The sequence below is a fragment of the Hippoglossus hippoglossus genome, chromosome 4 (genome assembly GCF_009819705.1).
Source record: "Hippoglossus hippoglossus isolate fHipHip1 chromosome 4, fHipHip1.pri, whole genome shotgun sequence".
Lineage (NCBI taxonomy): Eukaryota > Metazoa > Chordata > Actinopteri > Pleuronectiformes > Pleuronectidae > Hippoglossus > Hippoglossus hippoglossus.
In genome coordinates this window covers 25,999,589-26,019,588 of record NC_047154.1, presented here as the reverse complement: position 1 = coordinate 26,019,588, position 20,000 = coordinate 25,999,589, and the positions used below count along the sequence as shown (strand labels likewise).

General features: G+C 45.5%; 1 protein-coding gene across 2 annotated transcripts in view; it reads right to left on the bottom strand.

Annotated features, from left to right (window-relative positions):
• The window catches only part of LOC117760300 (adenylate cyclase type 1-like), a 35,690-nt gene extending 22,966 nt beyond the window's left edge, over positions 1-12,724 (bottom strand). For both annotated transcript variants that reach the window (XM_034583219.1, XM_034583220.1), the window contains exons 1-4: positions 12,110-12,724; positions 9,984-10,133; positions 6,887-7,005; positions 3,551-3,662 (exon numbers count right to left, since the gene is read on the bottom strand). In XM_034583219.1, the coding sequence (XP_034439110.1) occupies positions 3,551-3,662; positions 6,887-7,005; positions 9,984-10,133; positions 12,110-12,724 (996 nt within the window). The remainder of the gene's footprint in view (positions 1-3,550; positions 3,663-6,886; positions 7,006-9,983; positions 10,134-12,109) is intronic.
• Between the last annotated feature and the right edge of the window lie 7,276 nt (positions 12,725-20,000).

The following is a 20,000-nucleotide window of genomic DNA, read 5'->3' as shown; positions in this document are numbered from 1 at the left end:
GTGTCGGGGTTGGACTTTGGTGCAGATCTGAACAAATTGGTGGATCCATGAATTTCTTTTCCACTTTCTCTGCAGCATTTCCCACAGAATGAATTCACTCTATGTCAGTAGGTCACTCTCACGTGCAGTAGATTCAAAGTGACAGGTACACAGACTACACAGCGAAAGACAAGTTGAGAGAGAGGGTGAGATAAAGAACTGCATCACGCGTTACTGAAGCTGGAACTACGAGGTCTGATGCATGGACGTAAAAACTTAGCGTGAATAGATTGCGTCCTCACTAATATGTTTTCGTTTTAAAACAGTGTTTAAGATGACAACAATCTGAACGTTTTAGTTCCGTAGGAGAAAATATTCTTAGTCCGCACCTGAAACTTTATGTACACTGGTCAAGTGGCGTGAACAGGAAGTAGATTGTCGACTCTGCTGTTGGTTGCTTAGTAACTGACGGTAAGTGTCACCGCTGGTCGTCAGTTTGATGAGAATCGGGAAAAGAACGTCATCGTTTACTAAAGTCTCACTTTGTGTCCGTCCAGACTCAAACACAACCCTGGAGTTTTCAAACTAAAATGTTTTAACGTTAGAGCAGAACTCTCGTGCATTTTAAAACTAAAATGTAAAAGTGTGAAAGTTTCTCTAACGGAGCCAAGTTGTTTAATAAAGAGCGTGAAATGAGGTTTAAAGCCCCAGAGTCTGTGGACGATGAGTTGAGATTATTTTTTCCGTTACTCTCTCTGACCTAGTGAGATATTTTAACTGTGGTGGACTTCATCCTCCGTTTGACCCGATGGTGTGTGTGTCTGTCTGTGTCTGTTTGTGTGTGTGTGTGTGTCTGTCTGTGTCTGTTTGTGTCTGTGTGTGTGTGTGGATGTTGTGTTAGGTCTGTTGTACTGTATTTCTACTGACAGCACAGATAAAACTATGGGTTAGCAAGCGTGTGTGTCTGTGTGTGTGTGTGTGTGTGTGTGTGTGTGTGTGTGTGTGTGTGTGTGTGTGTGTGTGTGTGTGTGTGTGTGTGTGTGTGTGTGTGTGCAGTATTAATATGATTACAGTAGTCTGGCGGCAGATAACCTATCACTCACCTAATCTTCTTTCCCAGAGAACAACACTACACAGGCTTACTGACGAACAGTGTATGCTGCCATACACACACTCTCTCTTTATCAAGTGCAAGATAGTACACACACACACACACACACACACACACACACACACACACACACACACACACACACACACACACACACACACACACACACACACACACACACACACACACACACACACGCACGCACGCACGCACGCACCAACATACAGAAAATCTTCTGCCCTTATCTCCACTCCGTCTAAAACTCAGTTCACTCGTCTCTCGCCCTCCTCCCTCTTGACCTTCATCATCTTCCTCTCCTCCTCTTCCTCCGCGTCAGTCAGCCTCAGCCTCTCCAGATCTACTTTAACTCGTGGATCAATATATGACTTGGCATAATAGATGAGCTCCAGCCAGGACTGAATAATATATTCAGTTGTCTTGGAGGCTTTTTGTGTTGCGGAGGAACAACGAGCTGAAACAGGAGCTCAGCCACGGTTTGGAGTCCGTCCCCCCCCCCCCCCCCCCCCCCCCCCTTCGCTGTAGCTCACTGTGACCGCTCAGTGACATTCTTTCATAACAGAAGCTTGAATTTAAATCTTCTTACTTTTCCCCCGTCACTGGACAAACTGGAGCTCGATCGATACGTCAGCCAGGACGATGTCTTCAGCCTGTTCAGCTTTTTATTCATCAGTGTCCACACTTTCATCAGCAGCACGTTTTCAGCCTTACATTTAATATCGTGATCTCAAAGGTTGATGTGTTGATTCCTGAAGTTACTGGTTAAACATAGATTCTATATAAAGATGCACGACTTTACAGGAGGTCATAAGTCCCGCCTTCTCCAAGTCAATGAATGGGACATGGACCAAACTGAAAAGTCCTTCCCAGTTTGCATTTGAAGATCGATGGAGTCACTGCAGCGAGACTTGAATGTCCCACTTCCAAGGCTTCTTCAGATTTGTCCAACAAACGCTTCCTTTTAATGCCCAAAAAAACGAAGGCTCCAACAGCTGTGTCCTTTCCGGCCAAGACTTTCCCAGGATTCATTGCACTTCAGCGACCAACAAGAGGTGATGGCGCCGACAAGCGACCACACGTCCAATTATCACAATTCAACCGAAAAAGCTAAAGGTACAAAATGGTACATTAAAAGTCTATCTGCAGATCTGTTGCTAGGCAACAGTAATAAGGGCAGGATGAGCTGGTGACGCCCAACATGTAAAGCCTCTATTTCACAAACCATCTCATTTGGGTTCGAACTTCCATGAATCTTGACACAGCTTCAAATGTGGTTTAACACAGGTGACGTTTAAAAAAAAGTCAAAGGCAACGTTTGACCTGTTTCCCTCCTCCTATGAGAAACTGGGATCTGATTATATGCTGCACACGACACACGCCTGCACGCAGCAGGCACAGCGACAGGAGATGGTTCCCTCGCTGAGAAGTTGGAGCTGTGCAGCCTGTCGCACGCAGCTCTTCATCTAGAAGCTGCTGCTCTCTACTCCCCTGCACAATGATGAGGGAACGATAAGGAGAGCAGACGTATGTGCTCCAGTCAACGTGCCGTTCAGGGGTTTTAATTTGAAATTGCATTATTAGGAAATGTGCCACACTTTTAAATAGTGGACTCTGTGGCTCAATCACTTTTGTAATAACAATATACTCGATTTATTGAAATGAAAATCTTTGAAACTGCAGAAGCTCTAAACCTGTAACTCTGCTGCTCTGGTTCATACGTTTGATTTCTGCTGCAGCCGGCAGCTGTTTTCAGAGAAGAGAAGCTGCGTCGAGCCATTAAACACTTTCTGCTCTGCAGCAGCAGACAGTCCGAGAGCAGCTGGGGAAACACAGTGAAGAACAGACACAGACATTTCCCTCAAGAGCAGGTGGAGACCAAACACACAGCGAAAAGCAGAGTGAATGTTATATACATACACAACTGCTCATGAAATGTTAATGTCCCCTGTCTCTGCTGAAACTCCTGTTTGCAAACCATCCTCACTAAACTGTATCAGGTGATGATATGTCTGTGATATGATAATATGATGTATTTGTGTTATTTGATGATATAAAAACAGAGTGAAATGTCATGATTGACAGCTGAGACTGACTCGTGATTGGTTGATATCAGCAGGACTTTGCTGCAGCTTCAACCCAGTGATGCTTCTGCACAGACTCTGGCTCCAAAGGGCGTCTTTTGGCACAAAATGGCTGCGTGGCAGAACATTTTGGCTTCATTTATGGATAGTGGGAGGAAGTGGACAGTTTTATTTAAAGTGTTTGGTTGAGACATGATAACTGGCTGATGATTAATCACCTACAGTGTAAATAATGGTCGATCCATCAGTGGTATGTCGCTGAAAGAGACTTTCTGCTGCACATTGATCGCACTTTGTGATTGATTTCATCGTTTCCATCGCGCAGCAGAGATCAGTAACAGGGCGGAGGCAGAGCACTTACTGTCGCCAGTTCATCAAACTTCCCAAAGAGTTCGTTGAGCAGTTTGACGAGTTCCTGAGCTGTGCACTGAGAGGCCAGGCGGGTGAAGCCCACGATGTCTGCAAACAGGATGCTGCACAGAGGGAAGGAAAAACAGATCTTAATCTAGAGTGAAGAACTCTCTGCTCCTCACACTCTCCAGGAAGTAAAGACTTAATCTACAGAAACACACAGTGTATTTAAACTGCACCAGGCACAAAGGTAGACCTGCTAATGAAGATCAGATGTGAAGTGAGCAGCGAGTACATTAATCCAATCCCTGATAAATTTAAGTGTCTTTCAGGGCAACCGCTAAATCAATTAAAGAGCTAAACGCCTGCTGCCGGCTAGCTGCTGCAGCAGCGGGGTTCAGGGAGCTGTTGAAAGCTGCTCAGCCCCTCGTTCATTTGCTCCGAGTTCGGCCAGATAGCAGCAAAAATTACTCTTCCCCGTGTAGTAAAGGCATGTCTTAAATATTAATTATAATAAACTATAAATATTAATTATTAGCGTTCATTAAATCGTAATCGTGATATGGATTTGAAGGTATAACGACATATACGAGTTGTTTTAAATTATTACAAATGACGTCTTCGGTGCAAGATGGCGGTGTTTGTATCTGCAATTTTTGGCTTTATTTCTTGACAGTGGGAGGAAGTGGGGAGGCGACGTCCATCTTTATTTACAGTCCAGATAATCTCCTTTCCTAACGGTTACTCCTTGACCCCGATGGAATACGTCACAAGGTCAAGGGAAGACTTGACGGAGTTAGCAGCAGCAGCAGCCGTAGATCTTGAACTAATAATCTACATGTTTGCTCTAGATCCGTAGCAGTAAGTAAACAAGACGACTGTGACCAGACATTCATCTCCAGCTTTCAGTGCTCCACAGTTTAGTGCTGAGTTTGGATGGTCGTTGCGTGAGGAGGCCGTTCCTCCGCATCGTGACCGAGTTGTTGTTTCTCTTCTTGGCAGCGCAGCTAGTTGCTCCGGAGCCTGATGTATGCAAAGCTGGGATCACGACTGCTGTTCGACAGAGGAGCTCTGTTGTGTTGTGTGATTTGTCTTTGAACGCCGCCGTGCTGCTGGTTTGCGGTGGGGTGAGGAGGAGAAGGCAGGAGGAGGGCAGAGGGGGAGACGGGGGGACGGAAGACGAGGGGAGAGCGGCGCTGTGGTGCACGATCAAACGTTCATGGGGGCCACATCAAAGGGCAGATCAGGGAGATGTCACGCCCCTGCTCTGCAACAAGAACTTTGTGTTTTTCTCAGCACCATGTGTTTAAGTGTGCATGTGTGCGTTTGTAGCAGCAGCAGCTCCCCGGAGACGAGCGGGAGCTGCTTCACTGGCACACACAGCAGCAGCAGTAGTGGCGGCGGCGGTGGCGGCGGCGGCGGCGGCGGCATGATGCTGGGCTGAACGCCAGCGCAGCAGAGAGGCTGGGGGACGGGAGGTGATGTTCCCCAGCCGAGGGAGTGTGGGAGCAGACAGACAGACAGACGTGGAGTGGAGAGGACTGTCTCTTCACAGGAGAGCTGTTGACATGCTACCTCCACTCCCACACAGCTCTTCTCTTTGCTGCCTCGTCCGGATGTAATCAGCTCAGAGTCGGGTTCTCACGCTCTCTGACGTTTCCTCTACTACGAGTTCAACAGAGGGCGGCTGCTGCTGCTGAGTGGGCTGATACAAATCACTGTTGTTTTTAACACTGATTAGTTATTTGATCAATTGTTTATTCAATAATATATTAAAAAATTTAATTTACAAGTTCAGAAACTCAAGGATTTTCAATTTATAACAATGGGAAATTGAAAATCTGATAAATTATATTGCAGAATAATTGAAAAGCAGATTTTACGTGAATCGACTAATACAAGTAGGACAGCAACTAACAATAGTTTTGATTATCAATCTGCTCTTGACTTTTGAACTCATTTCCATGTGAATAATTATTTTTATCTTGATGAAAAACTCCGACTTGTTCAGGGGCCGATATCTGTGCGAGTGAACAGATTGAACTCAGGGACTGTTGGGCCTTGTTGGAGCTTTGAGCTCCACTGAGTGACATTCTAGATAATTATCTCTGCCAATTAAGGAGCTAATGTTTTCATTGCCGTCTGTTTGTCTGTTACTGAAGTGATTTTCTTCCAATGGGCGGAGGAGTGGGGCCAAAGAGAAGTCATTGATTTTTAGAGTGGATTCGATTCCTGTGGCAGATCGAGGAGGTTTCGTTTTTCTCTTTCTTTAACATCGTGATGTTTTTAGACATTTTTGTGAATTTCTAAAGAGACAATGTCGAGATATTTATGAATAAAATCCGTCAAACTAACAAGACTGATATCGATGAAGAGGTGAAATACGCTGCAGATTCAGATAATGATCTGGACGCATCTGATGCAAGACGTGTGTTTACAATGTGGAGGTACGTGCACATCAAGTCTTCTTCTGGTTGGTTTGTTGTTATTGAGCAATAAAATGTGACGTCTTCAAATATCTGGAAGTGAATTCACAGAAAACAGCCACAAGTCGCTGGAACATCGAGTGTTTGACACCAGATTCTGATCGATGACTCACACAATGAGCTTCTTTCAAAATACTGATCAATCAACCAGTCGTTACAGCAGCACTCAACGTCTCCTCTCATACTGGTTCACTGTAATCTGTCTATTATTGACACTAGTAGATAATAGAGACACGATTTAAACAAGGATGCACCAGCGACAAACCTTTAAATTTCGTCAAGCTCTTAGGAACATCATCACAAAGATTATTCTAAACACCGATTTAAGATTTTAAGTTATTACATTTTTATGAACTATTATTTCTGTGGTAATAAATCTCAGGTTTCTCTCAACATCATGTTGGTATTTAGCCGACAGTCATTTAAAAAAATCTGCAAAATTTGGATTCAGAAAAAACAGGAATAATCTGTTGTGATGATTTTGTCGTTAAACGTTAATTTACGAAACTGCTTCTTCACTTCGTGCACTTATCAGAAGTTATTCCACTTTGTTAACGAGCTCTCAGGAAGTTGATTTTAGATTATAATTGAATCAAATCACAGTGTTTTGTTTTATTCCAGATGAAACATCAACAGCAGATGAGACCTCTTGTCTCCGCTGGTTGTAGCAACAGATCCTCGCCGCTTCTCTCTTTCTAACCTTTACGTAGTTTGATCACATCGGCGTTAACGGCTTATCTTAATTGCTCTTCTTCTATTCTTGACCTTGACGTCACAGCAGGTGACATCTGGATCAAAACAATCCGCGCTGCCCCCCACGCACGCCGCTGCGGCCCACAGTTGTCATGACACCCCCATACCTGACATTGTCATGACGTTGGATGTAGATCTTGTGAAAGATCCTCTCAGGCGGCTTCAGGAAGTCCTCCTTCATCTCCATGGCAACATTCCTGGGCAGTAGACTCATTAGCAGACGCTCCTGAGGAGGAGGAGGAGGAGGAGGAAGAGGAGGGAGAGGGGGAAGAGGAGGGAGAGGGGGAAGAGGGGGTTCAAACAGAGGAGAGAGCAGAGTTTATACTGAGAGGAGGTGGATGTAAATACTGTGTGATTGTATTAATTGAGATATAAGGAAATAGTTTTATGTTTTCATGGAAACAAGTTTGAGGCGTTGGTTTTTTATTCAGTTTCATGTGAATATAGAAGCATCAACAACTCGCCCACTCGCTCGCCGGAGATTCTCCTGCTGTATTCTCACATGGGCTGAAAACTGACTCATTAAATCAATCATAGATCAACATTTCCAGTCAAATCCTTTTCTGTCAAGTCGATCAATCAACTTTCATTAACTAAAGCGTCTTCTTCGATCCCTTGGAACCTCCTGCACGATGTCAGATATTTGTGACGCTCAGTGAATCATCAGGCGTCTCTGCTGAACAACCACCGAGAGACAGAGTTTTAAAAGCAGCCGGGACTTTTCACATCATTTCATCCATTCACACAACTGCTGTTCTCACCTGCCAATGAAACGCTGGAGAGCGGCTTGTGTGTGTGTGTGTGTGTGTGTGTGTGTGTGTGTGCGTGCGTGCGTGCGTGCGTGCGTGCGTGCGTGCGTGCGTGCGTGCGTGCGTGCGTGTGTGTGTGTGCGTGTTGACCCGAGCTTGTGTTTCTCACCACACGTTTGTGCCAGGCGAGGAAATGATGATAACCACAGTGTGAAGATGTGGTGGTTTCAGTTTGTGTTCAGCTCAGCTTCTCACGGTGGTTTATTAATCAACCACTGGCTCGTATCTCTCCCACCAGCAGCAGTTTAACTAGAAAGAGAGACTCACACCAAACCTCTGCATCTTTGACATGAACAACTTGAAACTGAAGGAAACCAATTTGTTTGCACTCAGTGGAAAACAAAGAGACGGGGGAGGAAACCTTGTTTCTTTCCTTCAAACTTATTCTTGTATGAAAAGAACAACGTGGAACAACAACGACAGAAAAAACACTGCTCTGACCGATACCTCTGCATCACTGTGATCTCGTGTATTTTCACGATGCTCCACATTTACATAATTCTCACCATAGCAGCTTGTCTGGTGAGAAATGCGAGTTGCCAGTTGTAGGAATTTACTCTTTACGCCTGTGAAGATGCCGGCTTACTCACTTAGCAGCTTCTGAAAGGCCTGGAGACATTTTTATTTTGTCAAAGCACTTTCTGTAGTCAAAAATTAACGATGATGTGTTTTTCATGCAGAGAAGAAACAGTCTAGTCCCACTGGCTGAACTGAAACACACCTGAACGCTGGATATTACCCATGATCCTCTGCTTCCTGAACCTGAAGAGCTGCAGCTGTAACAAATCCACCAAACTCTGTTTAGAATCCATCATATTTTAAAAGTTTCCTGCTGAATATTGGAGCTAAACTCTGGTTTTTAATAACTTCTGAGTCTTTTTAACCGATCCACAGTTCAGCTTCACTCTTCAACTGGAGCTGGTTGTGACAGTTGAAGCTGTGACTCTGTGAAGTCAGTTCTTCTCACAGGAGATCGAACCCACTCACCAGAGTCACAGAGAGCAGAGGTTCAGGGTGAAGAGTGGGAGTGAAAAGAGGAAACTCTCTCATATTCACACTGACTGAAAAACCTTATCAAGCTGCGGCTTTAACAAGCTGCGGCTTTAAGGTGAGAAAGTTACATCTTGTTGCTTTGAGCAAAGTCGTAAAGGTTTGTGGATAAAGTAATAACAGCTGCTCTGCTGATGGAGAGAGTGCGATGGGGGTTATTTGACACCTTTCATCCGTCCGTCCATCATCTATACAGCTCATCCTTTGAGGGTCTGGAGCTTATCTCAGCTGATATTGGACGAGAGGTGGGGAACAACCTGGACAGGTCGCCAGTGAATCACAGGGACAACACATAGAGACGAACAAAAATCACACATATGGGCAAGTTAGAGTTTCCTTTACCCACGAAAACACAGGGACAACATGGAAACTCTACAGTGTGAGGCGACATGAGGAACAGAGCGTTGTCCTGCATTGTGTCTTCTGCCTTGACCGGTGTCCCTGCTTCACGCAGGTCAAGAGGAAACCATGCCTTGCCTCTGAGATTCTGAGATTGCTATTGAATCAATAAGTCAATTCCCCTCCCTGACACACAGCACATAGCCTGCACATGTTCAGTAATCAATACAACCTATGGATCCAGCTCAGAGCAAAACCCAGAGCAAACAGCAGAGTGACAACCAGCGACCTGTCTGACGGCTGAGGTTCAGAACCGGAGACGTGTGTTGAGCAGCAGCAGCAGGCGGCTGGCGGCTGGTTGCCGGCTGTCGGCTGCCTGGTGACAGATCTGAATCAGGGGTCCGTGTGTGTTTCTTTCACCCAGATAAACTGTGACCTTTACTGGAGTAGGGAGGCCATGAAAGCAATCTGCTTGTGTAATTACCTGTCAGAAGGGAGCCTGTTACTGCCGGGGAAAACACCGCATATCACCATCTAATCTACAAAGCACAGGTGCTAAGTGCAGCGTTGTGAAGGTGAGACATGCACAGAGTCGCATTATGTTCAGGGGATAATTAATTCTCTATTAAACGACTGGTATAGGCGGGTTTTGTGAGGAGGGTGCGGTGCATTGCAGAGTGTTTCTGTGTGTTAAAGTTGCCTGATTGTGGCTGAGTTAAATCGCTCCGTGTGCTGTAGGTGTGCGTGGAGGGGGTGGAACGTGTGGCGCTGGTGCATGTGCCACAGTAATTGTTCTTTCCTTAAATAGCTGCTGTCATAGTTACTCGGCGCCTGTGGGCAGGTTGTTGGAATACATCACCTGAAACCTTAAAGAAAACTTCCCCTGGAGGCCGTGAGGATTTCAGGAGCATAAGAAATGTGTGGATGCGTGTCATCGTCTTAACGCTGCTTCTTATCCACACGTTAATTTTTTTGCTGTGCGTGTTTGTGCTAATTCACACCTCACCTGTTTCTCATTCTCGTCCTCGAGCCGCAGCCGCTCCTCGATGCAGTTGCGGGCTTGAAGGAAGACTTTCCTCTGGGCGCGCTCGGTGAGAATCCTCACAAACACCCCCGACAAGTTGACGCTGGTGAACAGCACCGCGTTGGCCACCAGCTGCACACAAACAAGAACAGACATGCTGAGCAGAGCTGGCAGCAGCTACACAACTGTAGGTGCACGCATGTGAGGCGGGAAGGATCACATGCGTGTTCTGTGGTCGCAGTCGTCATACGTCCCGGTAAGATTAGACTCTGCAATCCTTGATTAATCCATAGGATGGATTGAGTGACAGACATCAAGGTCAACACATGGATTACAACATGAGTCGTGGGTGTGACTCCGACAACAAAAGCTGTACAGTGGAGTGGGCGGCAGACAAAGTGCATCATTGATTAAAGAGCAAAGACTATTGATCCTTCTGGACACTTCATTTAGAGAATGAACTCTGTAGCCACTTTGGGTCGTCAGTCGCAGAAAGGTCAGAGGTCAAAGGTCAGAGAACCACTCTAATCCAGCACAGGCAGATGGATGATGAACCTTCTCTGTATCCTGGTTTAAAAACCACAAAGCAGAAGCTCATCATGCAGCGAGTGGTGGCGATGGTGAGAGAGATTCTTAGTAAAGGAAACAGTCAAACGTATTCCTGCTATATTGTGGTTTTTCTTTTTGTTTTGTTCGGTTAAATATCTGGTGATTTTACCTCCTCAGGCCTCAAAAAGTAAAATAAAGAAAAGAAATGATCCTTTGCTCACGAAAATGTTCCGATACCAGAATTTGAAATCCCTCTGATATTTCCGTAAAATGCTGCTTCAGGAATTGGCGTCTACGCAAATCTCTGAACCGATCTGAGGCCACATCTTTCAATTAGTTTCACCATAATTCGTTTTTCAAATTTGCCAAATTGGTTTTCACAGATAAAACTGCAATTATCTTTCCCTAGAAATCACTTCTTCTTCTTCGCTGCTTCAAAACCCCTACTGGCGAGGGGGTGTAACTACAAGGCCAACAAGTTTAAACATGTCAATGAAAACAAACTTTCATTTCATTTTCCGCAGTAACATTACGTTGCAGAAGGTTTACTGTTTGTTTAATTTGAAAATGTTTGATAAGATTAATGTTCTGTTTAAAACTTGACCAACAGCCACTTAAAAGAAGTAATTATTGTGGATTCCTAGATTTATGTATTTCTGCTTTTTTTCCCAGTTGTGACTGTCACTTGATAATACAAGAAAGTCTATGATGTTTAATTCTCTTTATGTTTTTGTCTTTAAAGTCATACAACAATCATAATAATCATCACTTAGTTAGTAGCAAACAGCTGTTTAAAATACTTTATATACAGTAAATTGCTATTTGTTTAAATGCACTGGTGTTGGATTGGAACTCGGAATCATCCGATGCGTAAAGTCCAAGTATTGTTATCGAGGAGGGAAAAGTGGTATCGGAACATATCTCGTCTCAAGCAGAGGTTTTAATATTCCAGTGGATTACTTCTGTGAATTAAGTGTCATGTCAAACTACACGGTAAAACTTGACAAGTTGATTTTACTTTAAAACAAACTCTGTAAACTGATTGTTCTAGAAAAATGTGAGTGAACATAGGTCCCAAAATCCAAATAAGACAATTCAAGAAGTGATCTTTGCAAGAGGACACGTGAACAACCTGCTAATGAAGATTAAGAAGTCATAACATAACATTTACTGGTTTAAATGCATCTTAAACTATGAGACCAGTGTTTCCACCTCTGGTCTGGACACAGGGACCAGTCCCTCTGCTTTCAGCACCAGCAGCTGGACAGCTCCTCCTCCGCTTCATTCCAGCTGCTGCAGCAAAGTGAAACTTTCCGGATTCAAACCTGCTTCATGTCCTGGAGCTGGGACTCGATCAGGGAGAGCTCGAACCCCCTGCTCCCGAGGGAGAGTGAGCGAGCTGCTTCTCAGCATCACTTCTCACCAGAGTGGGAGATTCCACTCACTGGAGAAGTTGCTCAACGGTACCTGGGCACTGCAGGTTGTGGGGTTAGACTCGAACCTCTACCTGTAAGTTGGACATGTGCGTGGTGGACCTGGCTGAGTGGAAGGAGACTTACCGGCCTCCACAGCTTCTGTTTCCTCCCGGTCACCGACGTCGCTAAGACAATGAAGTGGGACGCAGCCAGCATCACCCCGAACAGCACCGCCATCAGCGTCCGCACCGGCAGCAGCACGTAAGCCACGAGGGTGACCAGCATGAGCTGCCACACGCCTTGCTCAGGGGCAGCGGCGCTCACCGGCTCCGACGTGCCCAGCGCCAGCGGGAAGGGGCAGCAGAGCAGCGCAAAGGTGAAGCTGAACAGCAGCGCCAGCTTCGCGATCTGCTGCAGCTGCGTCACCTGCAGGTACTTGACGTTGGTGACGATGAAGAGCGACAGGAACACCACGCAGTGCACCGGGTACGAGCCCTTGGACAAGGTGAGGCGCGAGCTGGACAGCAGCTCCACCAGCGACAGCGACGACGCGGCCACGATGAGCACCGCCAGCGCCTTGAGGGTGGCGGTCTGCTCCAGCTTCAGGTTGTATCCCTGGAACAGAGCCTCCAGCTCCGGGCTGGAGAACTCGTCCTCGCAGGCGATGGCGCCCAGGGGGGCACCGGCCGGGCAGTGACCCTTCCTCCGCCGGGTCTTGACTCTTTCCAGTGGCATCTCCTCCATGTTCGGGCCATTCATGAAGCGGGAATAGGCGCACGACCCCCTCAACTTTTTGGCTCCTCTCCTCCGCGCGGGAATCGAACCGGCACCCTCTCCCGGTGCATGCGTCCTGGCTGTCCGAGGGGGTCGCGCTCGGCTCGGTGTGCGAGAGGGGGAGAGGGTGGCAGTGGGTGGAGGAGGCGGCGGAGCAGCGCGCAGGGGATCTATCCACAGGTTGACGATTGTTGGTGTGTCGTCAGGAAAGTGGCCCGACCAATGTGCTGCTCTCTCTTTCTCTCTCTCCCTCTCTCTCTCTCTCTCTCTCTCTCTCTCTCTCTCTCTCTCTCTCTCTCCCCCCCTCCCTCTCTCTCTCTCGGACCTCCTGCGGTGTCTCAGACAGGGTTACCACCACTGATCCTGCGCTCCAACATCAGGACGCACGGAAGGATCACGCTTGTGGATCATCAAAACACCTCTCTCACACACACACACACACACACACAAACACACGCACACACACACACGCACAAGTCTTTCCCCCGTGTGCACTTTGTGTGTCCCTCTCGCTCGTGCAGACTCTGACACCGTAACGCACAGTAAATGTTATTCTCTGCAGCGAGTCCCTGTCCCCGCTTTAATTTGCTCCGGTGAAATGTCAGTGGTTTGGAGATTTCCCCTCGCGGTGTCTGCAGTCAGAGCTGATGTAGTTCCCGGCTATAAATAGACCCGCTGCACCGGTGGATGCTCCGATATAGCAACAATTTGGTCTTTTCCCGCATCTCGTCCCCATCACGCGTCTCACTGCAGAACCCGCAGCTCGTCTCCTCTCCAGCTGAAGAAGGAAACAGGGACTCACTGGTCCTGCAGGGAGATAAAAATAGCGCATCAGTCAGAATTAGGGGAAACTGTGAGGATGTGGACGCGCATATTAAAACGTGATGCACCAGTGTTGTTGTTTAACACATGTTGTGCATATTCTGTGCGTGTGTTTGCGCGTTAATTTATTGTAATGTGCCACAAATCTTTTTTTTTTTTATCCAATTAAACGCCCACAAAGATCAAATCATTGGTGGGAGAACAAATACTGAGAGTAAAGATCAGTGGGAGCTGAACGTGCAACTGACAGGTTCCAACATGTAGAAGTGGGAGTTAAGATGTAAGAGGAGATTATAAATAATGAGAAGGAGGATTTTATTACATCTCGTGAAGAAAAAGTTGATTAAAACGTTTTTTTTATAAGAATGTCCATGAAATGCAGTTGTGTTCAAGGAGGCTGCATTTTCTTAATTTGCACTTTTCTCACTGATTAATGTCTTATAGGTTATTTAAAGAGAAACTAATGTGTTTCCCCTCAAGCTGAAATTAAAAGTAGCAGAATAAACCTGTTTAATATAAAATGCAACTGAGAATATTATTAAAAACCTGAAATATAAACATGCAACAAAGGAAAAATCTGTAAAATAGTACAAATCGTAGTAGCAGAAGTACATCATGGAAAAAAACGACATAAGAAAAGGCTGAATAAAACTAAAATATGGAATAAAATAGAAAAATGCACATCAGGAGTGAGAGAAGCTGGTTATTGTGTAAATTATGCAGATACAGTTCAGAGTAGAGGTCTGAAGGATATTTAAAAATAGTCTGTTCGAGCTCTGGAGGAGTGATGAGTGTTTACATGTCAATGATATTTGCATACATGTGTTATGTGTGTTCATCTTATCACAACAGTAGCTTAACATGCATGTGGAAGTAGTAAGGATGTGGTCAGTGAACAATTACAACATATTTTGGCTGCAGATTTAAATGTCAATAATGTAATAATAAGGAGAAGAAACCAGAAGCTTCACTTGAAGAATCTGTTCATCGAGCTTCTGGTTTGTTCTGGTTGGGTAAATTCCCAAAGAAAAATTACAGTTACACAAATTAAATCTAACTAATAGTAAACTTGGGGTCTCGGGGCTTCGGGACTTTGCCCTTCTCATCATCCAGTAAGAGCAGGATAACAAAACCCTGCGTCATGAGGTCATTACCTACAGAAACGTGTTTGTTGTGTGAGGTTGCCTCCTCACAGCTTTACGTCAGTCTTAATTGCCTCATCGGACAGGAAGCCAGAAATAACAGGCATTTAAAATCTGAAGCAGCTCCTCTTCAGCTCCGGATCAAACGCAGGTGTTGTTCTCCTGCTCTCTGACCCATGACCTTGTTTTCTGTTGCTCACGTGCCTCAGGTTGCTGCGACCTGCGTGCACGTCAATGGGCTGAGTCGTCAATGAGGAGGCTTTGTGAAGCAGCGTCTGAACAAAAGGTCTCTGAGCGCACACACTCAGCTGCTGTGTGGGCAACGATATCAATAAGAGGAGTTTTTGAGGAACCCTGCTAAAAAACAGACAAACAAACAAACAAACAAACAAACAAACAAACAAACAATGAAGATGAAAACACAAGGTACGGTTCGGAGGATGTGATGGATATTGAACCGTTTCCATAACACTCACCAACAGTCGTTTAATCATCTCTTTCATACAAGGTGAAGTTTTATTCACAGATTTATCAAGGTTTTATTTTACAATTCGTCTCAGACATTCGACACTAAACCTCGGGAAGTACAACTTTTATTTTTTATTCAAACTAACGTAAGAGATATTGAAAGAGAGACAGCACTGAGCTGCAGAAGCTTATGGATCAGAAGTTGGATATTATAGATACTTTATTGATCCAGAGGAAAATGTGTGACTCTCTTTATCTGCTCATCGTGACAGTTTGATATAAATCCTTTTATCTTACATCAAACGATCGAGCCCTGATCAAACACGTATTTAAAAACAGATGATTAATATCAGAATCAGAGTTTCAAACAATTAAAAAACAATAATTATAAATATGAGATTTTTAACAAACTGACGCTTGTCCTTGTCTTTTGACATTTTCCCCAATTTCCCAGGGAATGAGGCTTCGATGAGGACACATTTAGAGGACGGATGTCTTTGAGGGACGGTCGGGCCTCGGCAGAGTTCTACTCCTGGAATTCTTCTTATTTGTCTGTTAATGTTTAACTGGTCTGAGTTGTTTGGGAAGAATCTCCACATCCTCAGTGTCTCATCCACACACACACACACACACACACACACGCACACACACACACACACACACACACACACACACACCTGAAGTAAAGTGACAGCTGCAGACTTTTGGACCACCCCTCTCTCCAGGATGCCTGACAGTCCCCCCGTTGCCATGGCAACAGAAGCAGCGAGGCTAGCAGTTGTGACTGATAGGCTGCTGAGGTGTTTCCCAATCTGACACCCCGGCTCCCTCGCTCCATCTTTTGTCTCTCCTCGTCTCATGTGGCTCTCCTTCCTCTCCCTCCTCTCCCTCTCTCTCTCCCTCCTCTCCCCCTCTCTCTCTCCCCCTCTCTCTCAGGTGGTTGGAGATGATGATGAGTGCGGCCCGATGTGTTTGAATCTGTCTGCGGCGCCGTGACACAGCACCCCTGCTCCCACCAGCTCATTGTGCCCACTGACATTTCTCCAAATTGAGGCTCCGACATGAAGGACAGGGGGGGGGGGGTGTGTGTGTGTGGAAGAAGTGGGCTGTCTGTCTGTGTGTGTGTGTGTGTGTGTGTGTGTGTGTGTGTGTGTGTGTGTGTGTGTGTGGTCACTAAATTCATAAATCCATAATAAACTTTGAAAATGTCAGAGCAAGTCTAGTGCCGCCTCCGACCAGGTGACCCCGAGATTTCAGCTTTGATTTGTCGGGGGCCCTGTCCCCATAATCACAGCCAGGTGATTTCCTGGTCATGGACGCAGTGTGTGTGTGTGTGTGTGTGTGTGTGTGTGTGTGTGTGTGTGTGTGTGTGTGTGTGTGTGTGTGTGTGTGTGTGTGTGTGTGTGTGTGTGTGTGTGTGTGTGTGTGTGATGGGAGCCAGCTGGCAGGGAGACACACAGACAGATAAATGGGAGCCGAGGAGCAGACTGGGCTCTTCAGCGCAGTCATGAATAGGAGCCCTCCACCGGGGCTGAGGAAGCTGCTGCTGCGGGTTCAGTGTTGTTTGCATTCATGAATAAACCTGCTCGCCGCCATTCATACAAACACAATTAGCTCCGTGCTTCCCCTGTGGAAGACGCACAATAGAAGTACACAGAAACCAGCTCTCATGCATAAATGCTGAGGATTTATGCAGCCGCGGAAGGACCCTGTGAATCATAGTGTCCAAATAATCACTTCACAAACATTAACGGAGACACGCTCACATCTTCACATGATGCAAATGTGTTTAATTTGTATAAAAATGCAAAAATGTGAGCTTGAAGTTCTAGTTAAAGCATCAAAAGCTCTTTGACACTTCTTTAATGTCTTTTTAAAGCTCAGAACAAGCAGCCGATTTTACATATGCATCCATATGCACAAGAGGGGAAACGAAAAGATGAGAGAGACACAAAAAAGGGTGTTCAGGCTGTGTGATAAAAGTGTGTGTTGTTTGTGTTTGTGTGTGTGTGTGTGTGGCCTCTTGGGTTGCAGAGTGTGTGTGTGGGAGTGTTATTGAGAGATATTTTTAATTCTGTGTGTCAGCTCCGCTCATCTCCCTCAGCAAGAGACGTTGCAGGGAAGCTGAGAAACATTTCCAATGCAACTATCATTTAAATACACACTAAAATGCACACAGACACACACACACACACACACACACACACACTTACTCGTACATTTCCCTTTCATACGGCACCAGTTGCGTCTTTGAAAGTTTAAAAAAAGAGAAAAGTCTCTCACACTGTCTGTGTTTTTCATGAATTTATGAATTTCCCTCCCGAGTGCTTGAGAGGGAATTTTACATGAACACGATTAGAATATGGATAATGGATACAATTCAAGATGAATCTGAATGAAAGATGAAATCAGTGAGAAGAAGAAGAAAGGTGATAGAAGATCATTGGTTTCAACACAAAGTTACAGGAAGAATCAACAGTTTCGTTTGAAAGGAAAAACAGGAAACGTTTAATTCTGCAGACGCCTCCGAGCCGCAGCGGCTGAATAATACTTCACCATACGGCAGATGATGACAATTATGATTCCCTGCAGAGCAGCTGCCGTCGACCTAATGACTTTCTTCCATGCCGCTGCTTTTAGGAGGAGGCGTGGAGTCACTGCGGACTGCAAAGTAGGATTAGGGTCATCCTGGTGGAATACAGCACCGCAGTGAACAAAAGGTAAATGGATTTCGTTCACACAACAGTTGTCTCCTTCACACGGCGCGTTGTGTGCTCGGCTCGTGCGGCGGCGGCATGCAGAGGAAGGTGAATTCAGTCTGGGTTCATGATCTCAGTAGTTCTGCTTCTGTTTGTCTGCTCAGGCGCGACAGAGCTGCAGATGTCTGGTGTATAAACATGATGTGTTCACGCCTCTCGACGCAGCAGCTCCGCTTCACGGCTGCTGAACATCGGGACGGATCCCAAAGGTGAGTCGCAGGAAGATTAAAATGTGTCCTCACGTCAAATCTCAGTGTATTGACTGTCGACTTAAAAAGATATAAAGATGTACTTGAGGATCCTGGGTCTGATTGATTATCAGTAGAACATCAGTAGAGCTCCTCTCTCCTCCAAGGCCCAACAGTCCCTTCAATTCAATTAAGCTGCTCCAGCACTCATAGATATCAGGTCTTATATGATTATTTTTCTCATCCATCCATTGTCTTCTGCTGATCTGGGCTCAGATCCCAGACATCCCTCTTCTTAGCCACGCTTTAAAACTCTTCCTGGTTGATCCTGAGGTCTGATTCAGACTAAACTGAAAAGTCTGAAGGTCCAAACCAGGTGTGAAAGAGTCGTAGGAGAACTAATGATTCAAATGTTCGACGTCTGGGGACCAGGCCTGGATTTGAGCTGAACTGGAATAAATTGTTGTTTTACTCAATGATTGTTTAACTGGTTAAAGTCTTTGTGTTACACCTTTAACTCTGTTTACTTGGTATCTCCATGTCTCATTGTACCTGTTGACGACAGTGAGACAAAATGACAGACACAGGAAACAGAACAGAAACATAACAACAACAATGATGCTTAAAAAGAGACAGAAGACACAAAACCAGAGAAACAAAGTGATCACAATCCCACTAAAGACACTGAGAGACATAAACCATGTGACTACGATGGTCTGCACCAAAGAAGGAAGCTGTGAACGAGCCCTGAGAGTCTTCAACAACATGTTGAGAGAATAAACTAGTGGCTTTGATCCTGACTTTAAGAATCTTTCTGCAACCAGAACCAATTTCCTCCTCAGCAAACATCCAAGAGGAGGCTCAGGGAAATTAATAAAACACTGAAGGCTGTAATTAAAGCCTCAGCTCTCGTCGCTCTGCTGTTAACACGAGTTCAGAGTATTTTCTCTCGTGCTCCTCGTTCAGTGCGAGCGCGGCTCAATAGTTTCATTATTTTCAGAAGAGGGAGAAGCAGGTGGACGATGGTCTGATCAATGGAGGAACCGGCGGTGACCGCGGCTCGAGGTCGACTTCATGATAAACCTGACACATCAAATATTCAGCAACGACTCAGTGACGCTCTGAAACCACAGAGACGGACGCACAAATACTCATTATCACCTGCGTGTGAGCGCGTACGTGCGTTTTTGTACCTTTTTCGGTATAAACACCGGCCTTGTCGGGACCCGTCGTCCTCATGGACTGTGTGTGTCTGTGTGTGTCTGTGTGTGTCTGTGTGTGTGGTTAACACTTATCCCCAGCAGATTATCGCTCCACACATCAAATATTAAAGCTCTGGTGTGAATTATTGATTCCAATCAATGTTTGCAGATCAGAGCTCTGAGCTGGAGGAGGAGGAGCTAACGAGTGGAGGCTGGTGTACGGACTCGTTCACACACAACCTGGATGTTTAACCCTGGGGTGAACATCACGCTGAGGCACAAGAGGACGAGCTTCATTCATTTGAATCTCTCTCTGACTTTGCTCGTCTTTAGATTTCAGAACAATCACCACAGTCAAATACTTAAAGGAGACAAAACCAAAGAGAAAGAGTCAAGTTCAACAAACAGATTTAGTCGTAGCTTCGCTGCAGACGATGGATGTTTCTCTCTCAGATGTTGTTTTTCCATTCAAATCCCAAACTCTCATTTTGATTTATTGAGCTTTTTAAAAGCACGAAGCAGCTTAGGAGGAAATACTCATGGACCCAGTTCCCTGCACGAGCTACCAACCTGAGAACAGGTCCTGGTTTTAATGATGTGACACGTTGTTGTAGTTTCTCCCTTAAACCATGAAGCTGTGGAAAATTATAATTGTTTATAATTAAAGTTTTAAATCCCGT